Source organism: Anolis sagrei, chromosome 3 (genome assembly GCF_037176765.1).
Source record: "Anolis sagrei isolate rAnoSag1 chromosome 3, rAnoSag1.mat, whole genome shotgun sequence".
In the NCBI taxonomy this organism is placed as follows: domain Eukaryota; kingdom Metazoa; phylum Chordata; class Lepidosauria; order Squamata; family Dactyloidae; genus Anolis; species Anolis sagrei.
In genome coordinates, this window is record NC_090023.1 from 128,387,215 (window position 1) to 128,405,422 (window position 18,208).

General features: G+C 38.0%; 1 protein-coding gene across 10 annotated transcripts in view; it reads right to left on the bottom strand.

The window, feature by feature from the left end:
- Positions 1–18,208, bottom strand: part of LMO7 (LIM domain 7) — a 191,759-nt gene that overhangs the window by 36,132 nt on the left and 137,419 nt on the right. For 7 of the 10 annotated variants that reach the window (XM_067466894.1, XM_067466893.1, XM_067466892.1 and 4 more), the window contains 8 exons: positions 16,176–16,466; positions 15,729–15,908; positions 14,329–15,042; positions 11,815–11,844; positions 8,435–8,552; positions 5,966–6,108; positions 4,079–4,511; positions 3,095–3,400 (listed from right to left, as the gene is read on the bottom strand). In XM_067466894.1, the coding sequence (XP_067322995.1) occupies positions 3,095–3,400; positions 4,079–4,511; positions 5,966–6,108; positions 8,435–8,552; positions 11,815–11,844; positions 14,329–15,042; positions 15,729–15,908; positions 16,176–16,466 (2,215 nt within the window). The remainder of the gene's footprint in view (positions 1–3,094; positions 3,401–4,078; positions 4,512–5,965; positions 6,109–8,434; positions 8,553–11,814; positions 11,845–14,328; positions 15,043–15,728; positions 15,909–16,175; positions 16,467–18,208) is intronic. The other 3 variants (XM_067466895.1, XM_067466896.1, XM_067466897.1) reach the window with 3 other exon arrangements.

The window sequence follows — 18,208 nt, forward strand, 5'->3', positions numbered from 1 at the left end:
CTGATAGAATCCATGGGATATTTATCTGTCTCAGTGGGACTACTTTTACATTCTTAACATTTCCAGTGAATTTTGTCACCGAATGTTCTCTGTATGCACATATTTTTGTTGTTTATCAGAATGCATAGCGACTGTGTTTGTTGTATGTATACATTTTACCTTTACTAATATTCTCTCAGCATTCTCTGCATTAGAGCAAGATAGTGAAACTTTGTGATACATGACAAAAAACAAAAACAAAAGAAGGATAGCTTTGTGGTTCTGAACAAGGCAATGTGCAGATTTTTGGATTTCACCAAGATTTTTTTTTCTCTACTGAGGGCAAGTAGCCAGTCGCTATGCATTCTGATAAACAACAAAAGATGTAAAGTGATACCTTCACACCTGACTCAGTCTGCTGCAATTTCCATCTCGAGAAGCTATAGAGATAATTTAGCTGTAGAACTAATGGCATACAATATACAGGGACTCCTTCTATTCCTTAATTTTTGTATCTTCTAACTGATGACATTTTTGGGGAAACACAGAGGCTTGCAAAAATAATGTACTATTCAGTTCTGATTTTTGTATGAGAAGAAATAACTGCTGAATAAATGCTCTTACATTTATCAGATTTCAACACAAAACATTTTTATCATTTATTTTTCATGCTATATTTTCCTGTAATTAATCATACTTTAAAATAAGAAGGTAGGGATGATTATGGCCACCCCAAAAGCAAAAAAGATTGAAACTAAATTAAAACTGAACTCTTTAGCAGTCCAGTGATATTGTACTACATATATATGTGAAAGAAAAGAAATGTTATTAGTAGAAATGCTTTGGATACTTCAAATATATTAGCTGTAGTTCTAAGTCCCTCAAATTAGTCATAAGTATAATTTTTAAGTAACTCTTTCTATTCATTAATACATTTTTAGTTACTAAATAAATATTAAAATACTACAAGCCCCTTGGTGGTGCAGCAAGTTAAATCACTGAGCTGCAGAACTTGCTGACCGAAAGGTTGGTGGCTGGAATCCGGGGAGCGGGGTGAGCTCCCGCTATTAGCCCATCTTCTGGCAACCTAGCAATTCAAAAATGTGCAAAAGTGAATTGATCAAATAGGTACGCTTTTGTGGGAAGGTAATGGCACTCCATGCAGTCATGCTGGTCACATGACCTATGCGGTGTCTACACACAACGCCGGCTCTTTCACTTAGAAATGGAGGTGACCATCACACCCCAAAGTCAGACACAACTAGATTTAATGTCAGGGGAAACCTTTAGCTTTACTACCTACAAGCCCCGGGCACACAGTACAAAACGCCTCTAAGGACCTAAAGATGGCAGTGCATGTGCTGGTGGGCTACCTCTGTACCAAGTTCAGAAACTTCGGCTAGCTCAAAACATGGCAGCCAGATTGGTTACAGGAACATCTAGGGGTGAGCATATTACACCATATTAAAGTCAGTCCCCTGGCTGCTAATTAGCTTCCAGGAAAAGTACAATGTGTTGGTTTTGACCTTTAAAGTCCTACATGGGTCCAGGTTATCTACAGAATCACCTTCTCCTGCACAATCTGCCCCTTAGTAGTGACACTGAGGTCCTCTGGGGAGAGTCTACTCCAACCAGCCAAAACCCTACTGGTGACCATCACCCAAAGGATCTTTTTATCGGCCAACCCAAGCCTGTAGAACAACCTGCTGGAAGATATTCAACAGCTAAATGAGCCGTCAGAAATTAAAACCTATCTCGTCTGGCAGCCCTACCCAGTCAGTTTTTAACTATGAATTTTAAGTTCACATTCTATGTTAATTGTGTTTTAATTTTTCTTCCATGTATTTTAATATGTGTAGAAATATGTTTTAATATGTGCTTTTATGGAATCGGTTTTAGTAATGCTGTATTGTCACTATATTGGGCCCTGTCTCGAGCCATAAGAAGAGGACAATTATAAATGAAATATTATATTGTTATTGTTATAGGAAGTGAGGGTATACTGAGTCAATAATTACAATATATAAAGTATACAGGTGTTTCTCAAAAGGAGTGAACATACTCCTTGCTTTTTTACAATTTTACAACTGCAATGTAGCCCCGTGTTGCAATAAATGCAACTAGCTGGTCATTTGCTACTAGCTTGTTATTTCTAACTAACAAAATCTGGATTTGATTCATTACCAAATACCACTCCCCTCCCATTCAACCTTGTTATTTTTCTGTGAAGGTTGGAGAAAAACAAATGGTATGAATCTCTCAACTTTGCTGCCTTAATCATGGACACTATGCAACAAAAGAAGGTATTCTTCAATGAGCCCAATAGTCAGCACTGTGGCCAGTAAGGAATGTGTTCACTTCAAATATAGGAGGGATAGGGGAAACGCAGCTCTCCGGATGGGTTACAACTCATCATTCATGACAAGTAGCTGCACTGGAATATAATCATCAGCTGTCAGAATGGCATAATGGCATTCAAGTTACACAATCTTTCTTGTTTACAAGTCTTGCTTTGCATATCCCGACTTCAACCATATTGGTTACCCAAACTCCCCCTAGCATTTCAACATCCAACTTCCACTAACACTGCCTTGCTGGTGCGAAACAACACTCTTCTAGGGCTGTTTTGTGCAAATTCATCTATTTATTGAAAACACCTGTACAACCTCCATCTCCAGCTATCTTGCACAACCTAAAATGCTAACTCACTACTAAAAACTGAAATTAAACCCCTTACATGTTCTATCTATCTACCTATCTATCTCTAACATGATCAAAGAAGAAACAACTAGGAAAAGCATTCCAAAGCTCCCAATTCTAGTAAAAATAATTGGACATTATCATTTATTTGATGTTGTATTATTTCTCTTAGTTGGGCTGAATCTATTCCCCTCCTCAAGAGGCACATTTTCTAACAACATCAGTCTTGAGCAGTCCTAACCTAATCACCCCCATGCTAGTCCTTTGCTCTTCACTGGAACATCCTTCCATCTAACTCTTATCTGTCAAATTCAGTAGTTAATTCTGGATTGGATCCATAAACATCATCTGTACAGCTTCTAGTAAAAATTATTGGCACTGAATAATAGAAATGCTGGTGTCTCTTCATACTCACATGATATCTTGAAACTTCAGTCCCTGGAAGGCTTCTCTCTTCTGTTGCTGAAGATGCAGTTATAACTGAGTCAAGGGTAGTCTGATGTTCTGATTTAGAACCAGGATGATCGGCATCTACAACTTGACTTGTAGCAAAAGTATTATCTGAATAAATTGTCGTAATCTTGTTGTCCTCTGTACTTCTTAGATCACTTGCAGACTGGCTTTGCCCAAATTCTGGCTTCGTGAATGAGTGGCTGGTGAATGTAGGCTGAGCCTTCTTGGACAATTCTATATCTCCATTATATTTTTGAGCATCATCCATCTAGAGAAAATATATGTTTGAAAGGCAGATTTTCAAAACTGGCTTCAACACAGATCACATGTAACAAGGTTTTGGAGCTGAATCACATTGGCCAGCTGACATACACACACTTTGGTTTTCCATATTTGTTTGTCGTTTTGTTGCATGTTTGTGAAACTTGATATTTAGACTCAGGAACCTGGATATTAGTGTACAAGTTCAGGACTGATTGGCAAAATTCAGCTTTTTTAAAAAAGAAAAAAATGCTTTTAAGTCCCCTCTACACAAAATTGTACAAAGTAAAGAAGTGCTATCATGTGCTACCACTAAAACTTTTGCTTGATTGAAAGAATAAATGAAATCATCATTACCCTACCAAACACTGCATACTTTTCCTCATGATAGCCAATATTGTAGTCACCTTAAGCAATATGTTATCGTATCATATCTGTTGCATTTTGCTGTGAGCGATACTTTTGGAAAAGGTGTGTGTATGTATGTATGTATGTATATATATATATATATATATATATATATATATTCGCATAAAACATACTTTCAATAATAGAACAACTTAATCCTGTCTGCTTATTATACATATACTGCTTTAAAAATTCCTGCTGGGAACGTTAAAACCCCTTTTGACTTAACTGGGAAGTGTTACTGACAGAAACATTTAAGAAACAGATGATTTTTTACCGTAAACGATCTTGGAAGTGATGAGATTCCTCTCGAATGGACACCGAAAGGCCTCGGTGTAACCACAGACGTCAGCCTGGCAGTATCAGTTTTCTGGTAACTTCTTGGGAGAGTAGCTGAAACCCGAGCTGACCCAGTTTGTGCACTTCCTGAATAGTAGGTTGACAAAGGAGGCTGGCTCTTTTCTTCTGTCATATTCTTTGGTGGAATTTGTACCTCAGCCCTTACATGGCTCTCTGGTTTTTTCTCAGCCTCCTTACTATTTTCTACACTCTTGCTTATGCTGTGTGGAGAATCATTTTCAACCATTTGATCTTTCGGTGGCCTTGAAGCAATTTCCTCTTCGCTAAATACATCATCAGTTGATTCATACGTTCGCCAGTGTTCTGCTCTCCTCTGACTGCTGCCATAGAGCCCGTCATCTCTACTTTCCCTAGAGACCAAAGCAAAAAAGCACAATGACATGAGCAACCTAAAGAACAGGTGGGCCTTCAGTCATCATTTCGCTATTAGATGCATTTCAAAGTGAAGACAGAACAACTGAAAGACCTGTGGCTATTATACAGGCTTAATCCAGGCACTATAACAGAGATTGCATTTCTCCCTTTCCCTCAAATAACACTATGTACAGTGTATGTGTATGTGGGTCTGTATACATATGACATGTGTATATGAAGTTAAGCAGGGACAAATGCAAAATACTCCACTTAGGCAGAAAATATGAAATGCAAAGGTACAGAATGGTGGACGCCTGGCTCGACTGCAATATGTGTGAAAAAGCTCTTGGAGTCCTCGCTGTTCAGCAGTGGAACTCTCTGCTTTGGAGTGTTGTGGAGACTCCTTCTTTGAAGGCTTTTAAACAGAGGCTGGTTGGTCATCTGTTGGGGGTGCTTTGAATGTGATTTTCCTGCTTCTTGACAGGGGGTTGGTCTGGATGACTTCCAACTCTATGAGTCTATATACATACATACATACATACACACACATGTATGTATGTATGTTCATTCATTCTCAGGATGCTAAATATTGCTGTGAATAACCTCTTTTGCTTAAAATTCCATAATTTAATAACATTTCTTCAAAGTGTGTTTCCATTACCATTAAATGCGGATTTTAAAAGGAGAAGTGAAGGAAAGAGAGCTTGAACTTAAATGCAGAAAAAATACATAGCAAAATACAGATATCTAGTTTACAAGCCCATGAAGGTACATATCATACATAGCAATCTTATCTATTTATTCTTAAGAAAGGTCTACATTTGCTCCTGTTTCTATTGGGAATGCACTGGGTTCAGGATATTATATTGCCATTGTTGAATCTTCATAATGGCCTCTTACAAGACAAACCAAGAGCTTTTGTTGTTGTTTTACCCAAGACAGCTAGGCAGAAAGACCTAATTGTTTTCAGCTCAACCTTCAGACTCTAAAGTCAGCAATAATCTTAACTTAAAAGAAGTCTACGAGGAAGTCATAATGCCCGCAAGCAGTAGGTCCTACTTTGAGGTAAACAAAGTTAGGATCTCAGCATAAATTAAATCATTTGAGTCTTGATTGACAACTGAGTTTAAAATCAATATTGTTAGTAAAATAAAACACTCCCTTATGCACATGTTTTAATTTTTTTAAGTTAATGAACTTAATTAACATGCAAAAACAAAAACACTGCACTAGAAGAAAATAACATAATTACTTGAGAATTCTGTGCTCATAAGCAGAATCAAAAATATGTGGGGAGGAGAGAAGACTGAAATGAAGTAATTATCTTTGAGTATTAAAGTGGCTACAGAAGGAATCAATTCAGTGTGACTTAGCTCACTTCAAAGTAAACATGGTTAGGAACGAGGCCCTACCAATACTAAACATTAGGTTTTTTTAAAATCAATGTTACCTTTCTTTCTGCATCTCTCTCAATGATTTGCTGCGTCTTTCAGAACTCTCTGAACTTCGTCGCTCAATTTCTTCTCTCTCCTCCTTTTTCTTCTGTAGATCAGAGGTATGGCTTTTCCGCCTGCTTTTCCATTTTGCCAAATCCTAAAGATATAAGTTGCAGGAATGAATGTTACATCTACAGAGTCTGGTAAGTAGCTCTGACTGAACGTTCAAGTATCTCATTACCCACTCAGGTTTGCTCATTCTAACTGGATGCTCAGGTGCCCTAATTTCACTTTGCATGGCTGGTTTTCTTTTGTTCTCAAGTATCTTTCTACAGAGCTGCGGCTAAAAGATCTAGACTGTAATTGACTTCAGTGGCTGCTATTAGTTGAAGAGACCAGTACTAATACTAAAGTGAAAAGATTTTGCAAAGCGAAAGCAGTATGATAATATTAAAAGTAAACCAGCCACGCAACAAAAATAAATATTTTATATTAAATTTGACAGAACGCCAGGTATTTTTATAAAGTGTTCTGTTCAATATGATGATATGCAATAAAGCAAGGTGTCAATACTGCCTCCAGCCAATATAGAATTGAGGGAGCTTGCTATAATATCCAAATTTAAAAAGCATCAGGTTTTTTGGAAAATCCCCAAAGGAATGAATATTAATCCCCTCTCCTTAAAATCAGGATGAGTAATACAATCTTGGCACACAATTTCATTCACCTTTGAAAAGTTACTTTTTTAGATTATAACTCCTTCAGGCAGCATAGCCAATGACAAAAGTGGGGACTAGAGAACCATGATTCTTGGATACTTTATTCGGACCTGTAGGGACCATAGAATCATGCAATCTTAGCATTGAAAGGGACATAAGGACTATCCGATTCAACCTCCTTCCATGCAAAAATACATAACTCTGGATCTTGACTAAGGGAAAAGCATGGAATAAATAAATATAAAAATCTAATCTGTAATCTAATTCTTAGAGAACTCCAGGGAAGGAGAATTCTACTATCATTGTCATACAAGAAGCAAGTTCTTTCTGATGCTTAGATGGAATCACTTTTCTTATAATGTGTCCCATGTGCTAATGTCTGAAGCAGAAGGAAACAAGCTACATGCCACCTCTTCATATATTTAAAGATAAAATGTTGAACTAAAATGTCTAGTTCCCTAGACCAAATAATAAATAAATAAATCTTTATTTATATTCTGCCCTATCTCCCCAGGGGGACTCAGGGCGGATTCCAACATACAACGACAAACATTCAGTCTCTATAAAGTAAACAAGTACCAACATTATAACCCCAGAAAAGCCCCACATATTAAAACAGCATTAGAACCTAACATCAATAAATTAAACCAATCATAATCAAACAAGAATTATAGAATGATGTAAAATTTGAGCATAAACAGTCACATTAATTTACAAAATCCTACTATCATTCACAAAATTGTGTAGGTTGGTTTTGTGGCCAGAGTGGTTGTATGGCCACTGGGCTAATGTAAACTAGAGAAGCCCGAGTATGAAACTACAGGTCCGGTAGTAATCTCTCAACGTCTAATCCTCCTCCTCTTTGTACGCTTATGAGCAAAGATGAGTCTTCAATTGTTTTTTGAAGTAGAGGAGGGAGGGGGCCAGCTTTATTTCTTTAGGGAGGGGGCGACCACGGAGAAGGCTCCCTCTCTCTCATTTCCACCAGCCGTACTTGAGATGGGCGTGGGTCCGAGAACAGGGCCTCCTCTGCTGAACGCGGTACTCAAGCTGGTTTGTAAGAGGAGAAGTGACCTGTCAAGTAGCCTGGACCGAGCTGAGCAAAGATAGAGTCCTAAAATGACAGCATCTGGTAGAAATCCTGAAAAAGTTACTTTTAGTAATCTCTATTTGTTGCAACAATTTAACAGCCAAATACCTGCCTGAATAAAAAGGTCTTGGAAAGATGGAGGGAATTTCATAATGGTGAACATGTTTCAATCTCTTAATTGACTGTGATATCTGTTACATAAATACCCTGAAGGCAATAGATCTTTTCTGATATTTGAAGCTAAGGAGAAACATCCCTTATTATTATTTGGATGGGAATATTGCCAAGGAAAACCTGGTTTATTTTTGCTGTGTGCCTTCAAATCATTTCTGACTTCTGTTGGTCCCAATACGATTACAGGGCGTTTTTTGGCATAATTTATTCGGAGTGGGTTGTCCTTGCCTTCCTCTGAGGCTGAAAGAGTTACCTGCCACCCAGTGAGTTTACATGGCCAAGCAAGGATTCAAAACCCAATGAGTTAATCTAATACACAAACCACACTGGATCTCAATACCAGTTGCTGTAGGGTTTATTTCAGAGGAAGACAATAACAAACTACCTATGTGTATGGAATTCATGAGATTACCATTAGTAAACAAGTGGTTTGAACACATGTGCCCACACAACACCTGGGGCTTGTTCAGAAGTGCTGCAGAAGAGACAACTGTACTTACATCTTGCCATTGTTCATCTTGTTCTTGTAGCTGAGTCTTTATTTTTTGCAGCTCCTCATAACGTAGTTGGCGGATAGTCTTCAGTTCATCTGCGCTGACATCATTCAAGGATTTACTCCTAAAGGCAGACATACAGTCATATTAAAGATGCAAATTTCCTTGAAGGGGAGTAACAACTCTTTGGAGATGGAACTGAATCATCTAGCAATAAATAACAGAGCTACATTAAATACAGCTGGGGTGGAAGAGATGTCATATGTGCTCTGGTTTGCACATTCAAATACCATCTATAATCCCAAAAGAGTGTATGCAGAATATATTAATTTGCACAAGTAATCTTTTCATGTGTTTGTGACATTACTTGGAAAGCTTCAGCCTGAAACTTGAAGGCAAGGAATTGTGGCCATGTATTGTGACCAACGAGAATTGGGACCAATGAGAAAGTTAAGATCTGTTTTCTCTAACACCACTTTCTTAAAACTTGAAGAGTGATCTCTGCAAATAGTGATGTCACTAACCCAAGAATATTTTTGCTGCCTATACAAGATTTTGATTTTGAACGTTTTCAGACTAAAGAAACATGTATAATCACATTGTGAAAGTAATTATACAAAACAGTTGAGACTTTCATATTTGATCTGTAAATTTCTAAAGTGAATTATTTGTCACTTCTTGTTATTTCAAAACAACTTTCTTATAAGATTTCTCATATCCATCCTTTATTGATTTCTACAGAATATGTGGCATATGAGGTTGGACGTTAAAGCCTAACAATGAATGAGAATACAATTTTAAGGTGTTGATCATATTCATATTAAAGTCTCATTAAAGCAAGTGGGACCTACTGCTTTGTAAATGTACTCAATAACATACTGTATATGAAGGAACAGAAGCTCTGACCATTCCCTGGTTATTTTCATTCAGATGTTATGGCTATTTTGTTTAAAACTCGAAAAACAGGATAATATATTGGAGTTTACTGCATTTATTTTCTTTGTATTTGATATCTACAATTAAAGAAACCAACTGGGGAAAGTACTACATAAACAAAGAAGCCTTCTTTGAAAAATCAGTTTCTAACTTGGATATAACTTGGATGAGTCCCTGCAATAATTGTATCTGCTAAATACAATGTTTATGTTTTATTGCAAAGTTGGTTTTATAGATTGTTGCTACATGTATGCTTGATTTGTATTACTTTTTAAAATGTGAGCTACTTTGGGTCCCATTTAAGGAGAAAAGCGGGATACAAATAAATAATAATAATAATTATTATTATTATTATTATTATATTAAGAGAAAAATAAATCAATTATCTTTAGCCACCTTTAAGTAATAAGAATTTAACATTAATTTACAGTAGGATTTCTATATTTTGTTGATTTGGATAGCATATAACCAGTTATTGTGGAGCTATCCAAATACTTATCACAAATCTGGTCCATTTCCAAAATGTAGTTGCAAACCCCCCCCCCCCCCAAAAAAAAAAAACCAATGCCACAAGACACATTAGACAAAATTGAGAAGGAAAGTTATGAAATTGTCCATGCATATTTTAGGCTACAATATAGCGTTCCACTCCCCACCAACAATTCATGCATACAATAAGATAGCTTTACTTAAAGTAAATGTCAAAGTTCTCTATTCACCAATATTTCAGTAGCACTTTGGGTGAATTGTGTGCAACTTTGACATAAGTAGCTGTTTCAAGAAGTTATTGCCAGGTATATTAACTCCAATCTCTTCCCTGTAAGTCCTAGAGAACCCCCCATATCAGTAAATATTTCATGTTATTGCCCCCTGCCATCATGCAATGATATGGAGAACCATGGAAATTCACCATGTTATTTGATTCCACCACACTGGGCACCTTATAATAGATGGTAAAAGAAACTATTAAGATGTGCAGCTGCTGCTATTGCCAACTATACTCAATGTGTATGAAACCAACAAATACTAGAAACATCTGAAATATTTAAAGTATTTAAAAGATACATTAATGCCAAATAAGTATATCATTAAAAAGTGGGAAATCCTTTAGGCCTTTTTCTAATATATATGATTATATTCCACATTCAGATGTCTAAGTATTTTTGGTCTTAACTATAGGTCAAGGAAACAAACCCTTTAAAATTTCCACAGGATCTTACACAGTTGAAAACCCACAACACATCAAGCTGAAGGTCTAGTGACACTGTACAAAAGCAGATCTACCCTATATCCAAGTATGTACTATTAATTTAAGACAGCCATTGGTCATCGGCATCTTTGGTTGTGCTTTGATTGTATTTTCCTGTGTGGCAGGGGCTGGACTGCATGGCCCTTGTGATCTCTTCCAACTCTATGATTGGCAGAACCCCATATTTACTCAAGTATAATGCACCATCGAATGAAATGTGCACCTCAATTTTGAAGATGCACATTACAAAATAATGGATTTGCTATTAAATGTAATGCGCCCAATGGTGCAAGCAGAAGACACCAGAGAAGCAGACAGCATGAATGAGGCCATTTGGAAAGCCACACCCATCTGTCAGGTCGAGGCTGGAAAACTCGCCCATGGGTTTGAAGCCTTATGGATGAAGCCAATTGGGAACAGCACAGGACTTAGTTTCTGGGGGAGGGGGCAGTGGGAAAGATCCATGGCTAAGCTACAGGAATGACTGGGTCAACAGCCCGGCACTCCTATTTCTCTGGGAACCAAAGAGCCCTAAAGTCACCACCAAGAGCAGCCTCTTTGCCCCGCACCTCTCTATCTGGCTTCCAAATTCCTCTGTGCTTTTTCTCACAGGTAGATTTATGTGTGCAATTCTAATGCACCACTAAATCTAACGAACACCTCAATTTTGGCTATGTAATTTAGCAAAAAAAGGTAACTCAAGGAAATATGGTAGTTGCCAACTTATGTCTGGAACTATTAATGAGAAGCCTGACTTCTCAAGCAACATTCAAATGTAGGTCTCTTTCACACGACATTTGATATGGCTTTAGTTCCCATGATTACATCTAATAGAATTCTGAGATCTGTAGTTCTGAGATGCACAAGGTGCTACCATTGTTTAGTATGAAAGAGACCATACTCTTTAATACTACATCTATGTGAAATGCGCTATACACTTTCCACTGCACTTTCCATGCTAAATCTGGACAACAGCTGCTCATTTTATTTCTTTCAACAAATGTACAACCATTTTGCTATTTGGGGGTTCTGTTAAACGAACTGCTATGCAAACCCGTCAAGCACTGAGGCGAAAAGCGGCATGCACACGTCACCTCAAGCACATGTCTTCAGCCAGCTATGAATGCATATGGCCAGATGGTTAATAAAACTATGTATTTTAGTGCATTTACATTCTGCCATGCTTTTATCATAAACTTACCCATGCTCATCAGAAATCTTTTGTAACAGCCTGAGAAAAATCAGAAAACCAAAACAAGTTCATATTTCCCATTCTAGTTTCATCATAACAACAGACGACCACAACATTAAGTAAAACACAATGACCAAGACTATGAATTCAGAAGGAATGGAAGATGACCACCTCAAAATTCATATATGACTCTTGGAGAATCATACTGATTCTGAAATGGAAAGCTCAGAATATCTAACAGGTTACTCCTACTTGCTTCGTCATGTTTTAGTATGGAGTCACAATACATGCACAGTAATGAACTTCCTTTAAATGAAATCTGAAAATGCAAATACAAAGGGCATATGTATAATGATTATTTTCCCCATTTTGATCCATTAGAAAATACACAGAAAACATATCAGAAGCTTAACACATTCAATCATTAACTCTATATTATAAGTTACTTCTGTAAACATCATTACAAAACTATTTTAAAACTGACATAGGACAAAACATTGGAGTAATGATTGAGTCCACACCTATGAATGCTTTTCAATAGCACAACACAGCTAGGTAGTCAAATAAGAGGTGGTTAGTTGGCAGAAAAAGATTCCCCACATGAGAGAGGAAAAAATTGATGCATTTGATGCCTCAAGAGTTTAATTTGAATTATTCCTTAAATTTATTGACTGTGGTAAGCTTAAGTACATGATCAGCTTGCAGTTACTTGTTCCCCAATGAAACATGCATAACCAGCACATTAGAACCAGTGAGCTAGCAAACGTGTAATGTTTACTTAAGGACTAATGAGTGATACAAACTGAATGAAATGGATGTGTGTATTTCAAGATGAGAAACACTTTACCATGTGAACATAAGAAATCTCACTAAGATTGACCAAGGATTGTTTCTTCATGAAGACAGCTGTAGTCAACCATCGGCACCTTAACACTCACTAGAGTCCAAACATCTTCTGAAAGGGTAGTAATTTCTTCCCACATTAGGGCTAGATTTCAGTGGCTGAATTGGGACAGAGTTACTCATTAATGTTTTAATGGAATGGTTAATATAAATATATCAGTGTACACAATACCCTAGACAGATGGGACTAAAAAATAAGCATCAATAGAAATGTTTTCACTTATTTCCATCCAACAATGTTATCCCAACCCAATTGAAGAGAAAATAATCTATTAAAAAGAGTAGGTGTTCAAGTAGACCTGTTTACTCCCTGTCTCTCCCTACAGCAGCCTCCACAGTTCCCACATAATGCTGCACAATGGAGGGGACAAATAAAGTATTAAGCTGCCATGGTGTTCAAGAACACAAATCCTAAAAAGAAGCTAAGGGATATGATCATTAATTTGATTGTACAAGGATTAAAGAGGGACAACATACATAGTTACTGGAAAAAGATTAGAGGGACGAGTCCTAAGAGCTATACCCTGGGGTTCCTCCAGCAGCCCCCATGTTAAACAAGCTTCCAGAAAAGCGGAATAGAAGAAAAAAAAACCCACAGCATAGAATACTGAAATAAGAATGTTTTGGATGACAAATACGCTTGAGCTAGATCAGGCCCGTAGCCAGGATTTCGTTTCGGGGGGGGGGCTGATTTTTTTCGGGGGGGGGCTCAGGGGGGCTGAGTTTTGGGGGGGGGCTGAGTTCAATACCCTCATGCATATGGGATATATTGAGTGTGGTTATCAGATCATGATATGAATAAACATAACAGTTTAAATAATACACCAGTAAGGCCTTTTCGCGAACCACCATGAGAATTTCGGGGGGGGGGGGGGCTGAAGCTACATGCCTGAGCTAGATCTAGGATATTCCTTACGAATACGATTTGCTTATTGGAATTGCTTCTGCCATGATTTTCAAGGACCCACACTACATTGTACAGCATTACGTGGGGATTGGAGAAGCTGCTGTGGGGAGAAACAAGGAGTAGACAGGCCTACTTGAACAGCCCAACAGCTCTAACCCACTATCTGTGGTAGAGAAAAATATATGAATTGGGGGAAGTAATTTATACATGTTCCACCCCTCCCCCATCCATAGGCATTACTCTTAATGCTTCATAGAATTCTTCTATATTCTTTTCTGAATGGTCCAGAAAAGGGTTTTAAGTTGAAAAGTGAGAATAGATATTTTACTTATATTTAGTTTCATGTCCTGCCGAAATTGGTATGTCTTCAAGAATATTCACACAGATGGGGAGAAATGCTAGCTATCGCATCTCTATTATGAGAAGAAATTTTTATTCCTTGTTCTTTTGCTGAGGGGCAAATTGTATAATCTTGGTGGTTGCATTACTCCAGTGTTCATATTGTTCTATAACTTCTGGTGTAAAACACTTGTACTGTTGATGGGACTGAGAAGCAACACAAGAACTTATGGCAGTATACACAAAACATAAGTAGGCTGAAGTTACACACAAAGACATGCATGGTTGAAAACAAGATGCCAACTCTTTTTCTTACAAAATTTATTTCAGAACATCCAGACACAAGCACAGTCCATGCACAGCCATGAGCTGACCTTTCAACCATTTGACGTTTCTTGTGCCTGACTTTGCTGGCCTCTCTTATTGCTTCCCATTTTTCCATATCTTCTTTGCTGCATGCTTCTGGAGCAAAACTAGTTGGTTGCATGGTAATTCCAACATTTAACATCTCAATTTTGCGGGTCAGCATATCATCTCTCTTTTGTCGTGAGGAGGGTGATAAGATCTTCCCTCCACTTTCTTTCTCATCTGTCATAGAATTCTTTTCAAGCAAACAAAGAAATTTGGCCTGGATTTCTGGTGGAAGACTCCATGGATCTGGGAAAAGGGCAGGTTGGTATCTATCCGGGGCACCCGATAAGGACACTTCTTTCTTCTGTAGTTGAGCTTTGCGGACTGTAAGATCATCTTTTTCTAAATCTGGAATCACAGATTCACCATCTCTGGGTTGGAGAACTATTTCCCCTTCCAAGTGAGGGCCTTGGTTATATAATTTTTTAAAATACTCAAAATCCTGAACCATGACTAGATTCATATGGGAAGCACCAGTCTTGCGAACAAACAAATCATCGTTCTCCAAATCTGGATAAAAGTCTCCATTGTCATTGTTCCTTTGATCAGGCCTAAAATAATAATTTTTTCTGCATGTAACAAGCCTAGGCCCTGAAGAAGGATCAATTTTGGCTCTAGCTCCAGAAGACAAGTAGTCATCAGAATATTTTTGCAGTGCACGGAGAAATAAAAACTGACTGGGATACAAGAACAAACAAAAATAATTAGAATTGCATCAACAAGAAGATACCAAGGCCTAGTTCTCACCAAGATGATAAACCTGGAGCCATATGACTGCCTGTAAGTGAGACTTCCATGAAGGTCTTCTTCACACACAATAATTCTGGTCATTTTGGAAATTAGCATATGATCGAGAAGTTTAGACTAGAACCTTCTTGTCTGTCATATTGCCCTTTCATTTGGAGGGATTCTTATATTTATGAAGAAAAATGCTGAAGAGCAGTCAGTCTAATCAGCTACTGTATAGACCTGAAGTACAGATCCAAAGAAGGTTTGACAGCTCATTGAGAATTAGGCTTGAACCGTAGGCCAGATATATGGCATACATTTTACAACTGGAATGTGCACACACCATAACACTGAAATGTGGCTAGTTTGTACTCCGCCATCTTCAAAAGGAAAACATTCATAATTCAGAACAGTTACAAAGCATGCCAGCCATTGCAGAAAACAAGACAGCAGGGACTAGCACAGACACAAAAATCCAGTTTGCTTTAGTAGGTGAATTCAGTAAGCTAGGATATAATGGAGTTTTTTTTTAAGTTATGGACACATTCCCATGTTAACTTTTCATTTCCACTTTTAGCAAACTGCAACTGGCTGACATACAGGATAGCGTAGCTCATGCAAAATATTCAGCAACCTTGGCAGATCGGAAGAATAACTAATTTTCTCTTCTCCAGGTTGTGGTACTGATTTTGCAGCACATTTGGCTGGTTGTTTAACAAAGTCTGAGTCTTCTCTGCAACTGTCATCCAGGCTACTGGTGCTGTTACTGAGTCGCTGGCCTCTTGCAATGTTCTCTTCAGAATCTGTGCTTCTACTACACAGTATTACACGAGTACAAAAAGGAAAAAAGAAACACAAAAAATTGTAAGTTCTGACACAAAAAAATATGTGCAGACAGCTTAAAATTGAACAGAAAAACTATTTAAGATTCTCCTTCAACAAGCAGCAGTGATGAAGGTTTTATGCAGAGATTCCATTAAATGGTGCACTGATTTCTGAATGGTACACTATTTCAGCCATTAAATTTTGTGTTTAAAAAGTTCTGGTTGCATGGGAAAATGAGCATGCAAAGAGGACAAACCTGAATCCTTGTATCTCCTTATACCACTCTTTCGAAAAAGTTATCCTCTTTGCTTTTTTCCAGTGCAGTTCTTCCCCCGGAATCCAAGACTTAGGAAGAAACTTATGGGAAAAGACTTTTACATTTGACATCGTAGCATTGATTTTACGAACATAAAGGTCATCTGTTTCAATGTCTGGCGTGCCTATTGTCCTTTCTTCTTCCTCCTCCTCAAAATAGTTGGAGAAGTCTGAAAGAATATTTTCTGTTGACTTGCATTCCATCTCTCGCTCCAAAGCTGTTCTCTGGTGACTGTACAAAATATCCAGTCAAGTTATAGTTTCAAACACAGTTTGTTGTTAAGAACACAAGACCATATTTGACGCAAACATACCTCAGCTGAAGAATGGGTAAAATGAGTTTCGAGTACAAGGGTTCAGTAAGTAGGTGATTATTATTTAACACTTATACATTCTTTGATCCAAACAGAATGTTAGGGAAGAGATTACAAAAGTTTAAACTGTCTGTCTACCCTTGAGGCAGTTTAAAACAAACAAATAAACAAATGTTCACTTAGGTATTTTGAGGAAAGTTGCTCCCATGATCCTGAGCCACCTGCTTAGTGCTACCATTATGGTAAAAGTAAAGGTTCCCCTTGACATTAAGTTTAATTTTGTCAAACTCTGGGGGGTGGTGCCCATCTCAATTTCTAAGCCAAAGAGCTGGCATTGTCTGTAGTTGCCTCCAAGGTCATGTGGCCGGCGTGACTGCATGGAGCAACATTACCCTCCCGCTGGAGCGGTTCCTATTTATCTACTTTGCATGTTTTCGAACTGGTAGTTTGGCAGAAGCTGGGACTAATAGCGGGAGTTCACCCCGCTCCCTGGATTCGAACCACCGATATTTCAATCAGCAAGTTCAGCAGCTCAGTGATTTCACCTGCTGCACATAGGAACATTTGCTGGTAAAGGGAACAAGACTACAGTAATTTAAAATTTGAAAACAGTGCAACTTTGTTTATGGGTTGCTGTGAGTTTTCAGGGCTGTATGGGCATGTTTCAGAAGCATTCTTTGGAACACAGAACTTTGTTTATGCTCATTTTAAAAGACTGCATGGTTGATGTGCACAGTCTTTGGTGTTGTGTGCCTTAAAGCTGTTCCCAGCTAAGAGCTTGCCTAAGGTGAAATCTATCACAGTGTTTCCTGGACAAAATTTGTACACAGGGGGTTGCCCTGCCTTCATCTGAGGTTGAGAGAGTGTCATTTGCCCAAGGCTTTTGTGGCCAAATAGGGATTCACACCCTGGTCTCCAGAATTGTAGTCCAGTGCTCTGACCACTACTCCACATTTGCAACATTTTAACAATAGGTATTTACTTGCATTGTAATGTAACTAAGCACATCTTTCCTCCCGCAGCCCACTGTCCCAAGATGTCCTGGAAGGTTTGGGGAAGTAAGAGTGGCCCATAAGTGATTTAACCAAATTGTGAGCAATTCTCCCCTCATAGCTCAGCATTACCCTTCAGAGTCATGGTTCAGAGGTCTCATTTCCTCTGGGAAAACTTTAGAATCGGGAAGGGCAGGAAAATCTTCTTCTGTGAACCTACTTAATTTTAAAACCTTATATTAGGATCCAAGCCAATGAACAGAAGGATTACTCTTAATTAGCCACCTGAAGAACCAAAAGCAATATTACAAGTTACATAAGAGAGCAAAGGGTAAATTATATTTCAATAAATGAGTCATCATTTGAGTTAGCTTGTGTCTCCATTTAAAAAAAGGAAAGCAAAAATTCACAATCTCTTTCTAAAAATTAAGAACGTTATCCCATAGTATGAACATGGTTAGAAGAGAAATAGTTACATTCTTAAAAGCATACTAAAGATCCATGACCTCCCCCCCCCCTCCCCTTAGACAAAATCACATCTCATAACTCGCAATCTAATTTATCCATGGCCTGGCATTGCATTTGCATTGGTGTTAACCAAGATGAAGTTTTGAAACCCAGGGAATGAAGTCAAAGAGCAAATCTGATTAGCATTAATGAATATCCAC